Source organism: Eurypyga helias, unplaced genomic scaffold, assembly GCF_000690775.1.
Source record: "Eurypyga helias isolate BGI_N326 unplaced genomic scaffold, ASM69077v1 scaffold41789, whole genome shotgun sequence".
Lineage (NCBI taxonomy): Eukaryota > Metazoa > Chordata > Aves > Eurypygiformes > Eurypygidae > Eurypyga > Eurypyga helias.
The window spans coordinates 1-1292 of NW_010274774.1; the positions used below are offsets into that span (position 1 = coordinate 1).

General features: G+C 54.8%; 1 protein-coding gene across 1 annotated transcript in view; it reads left to right on the forward strand.

Moving 5' to 3' along the window:
* Positions 1-1121: 1121 nt before the first annotated feature.
* Positions 1122-1292, forward strand: part of LOC104515790 (60S ribosomal protein L37-like) — a gene marked incomplete at its 5' end in the record, with an annotated part of 2323 nt that continues 2152 nt past the window's right edge. Inside the window, 1 exon segment of the mRNA XM_010159896.1 lies at positions 1122-1257. Coding sequence (XP_010158198.1) covers positions 1122-1257 — 136 coding nt within the window.

Sequence of the window (1292 nt, forward strand, 5' to 3'; positions counted from 1 at the left end):
AAACCATTCCATGATTCTATGATGTCCTACTAAGACAACTTCGGTGTGTTGTTTTCTTGCCCAGGTAGAGGCGTATTTACGCATCGATACCAGTTAGTCGTTATTTCCAGGCCCACTGACACCATGGCCTAGACCACATTTTGATGCCCTAATAAGTACCAGGTTTGGGGTGGTGTCATTGGGGTCAACTGAACTTTTGGGACCCCAGGCTTCCAAAGGTCTCACCCAGGAAGGCTTTCGGGGATTACGGTCTGGCCCAGCAGATCGGGCCTGGCAGGATGGATTCACCAGACAAAAGGGACTCTGGAGAATAATTTGAGGTGAGATCAAGCCAAAATCTCTCCCTTTCTGCCACGCCTGGTCACCTGAGCTGCCCCTTGCACTGTGCCAATTGGACACTTCTGGCACGCCCAACAGGACACATCTGGCCTGAACCCGGAAGCGCTTCCCTGGCGCTAGAGGGAGCGGGGTGGGCCTTGGCCTCTGGCGCTGGCACCCGGAGAAGATGGTGAGCACAGGGACTTGGGGGAATCCGTCGCCATTTCAGGCACTGCAGGGCTGCGGGCCTTGTCCGGCGTGCAGGGTGGTCCTACGCCCTGCTGCCTCCAGGCTTGGTGGCGGGAGGGTGCTGTGGGCATCAGGGCCTGAGGGCCTGTGGGTGGGCGCCGCTCCTGGTCCAGCTGGATGCGTGGGCCTGTGCAGGGAGGCTGCAGTGGGGTGGTGGGGCTGTGGTACCGCCGGGGTGCTTTTGAAGGTCTCTTTTGGGGAGCGAGGTCTCCTCTGTGCTTGCTGTGAGCCTGGCTGGCACTCTCCCCAGGAACGAGGCAGCCTTGCAGATAATGTAGCAAGAGGGGTTTTGGTCACCAGTGTCTCTTCTGGTGAGCGTATGGCTTCTGTACATGAAATAAACACCTTTTCTCAGCCACAGCAGTTCACTTGTTATCACTGGTGATATAGAGCTGAAAAGAGAGTTGGCATTTCAGAGTTAAGCGTGCCTCCTGACGTTGATGGGACTTGGGAAGTTTATGTGGCCTTCTTAGAAGAGCTTTGCCATTGAGATCCGGGACTTGCGAGCGCTGGTGAGATTTACAGCGCGGCATGTTTTGAAACTTTTTTATTAGACCAAGGGGACGTCATGATTTGGTAAGCGCCATAATAAGATGCACACTTTATGTCGTCGGTGTGGGTCCAAGGCGTACCGTCTCCAGAAATCTACCTGTGGGAAGTGTGCTTACTCTGTGAAGCGGAAGAGAGAGTGTAAGTGACAGGGACTTTATTGCAGCCTTCCAGTA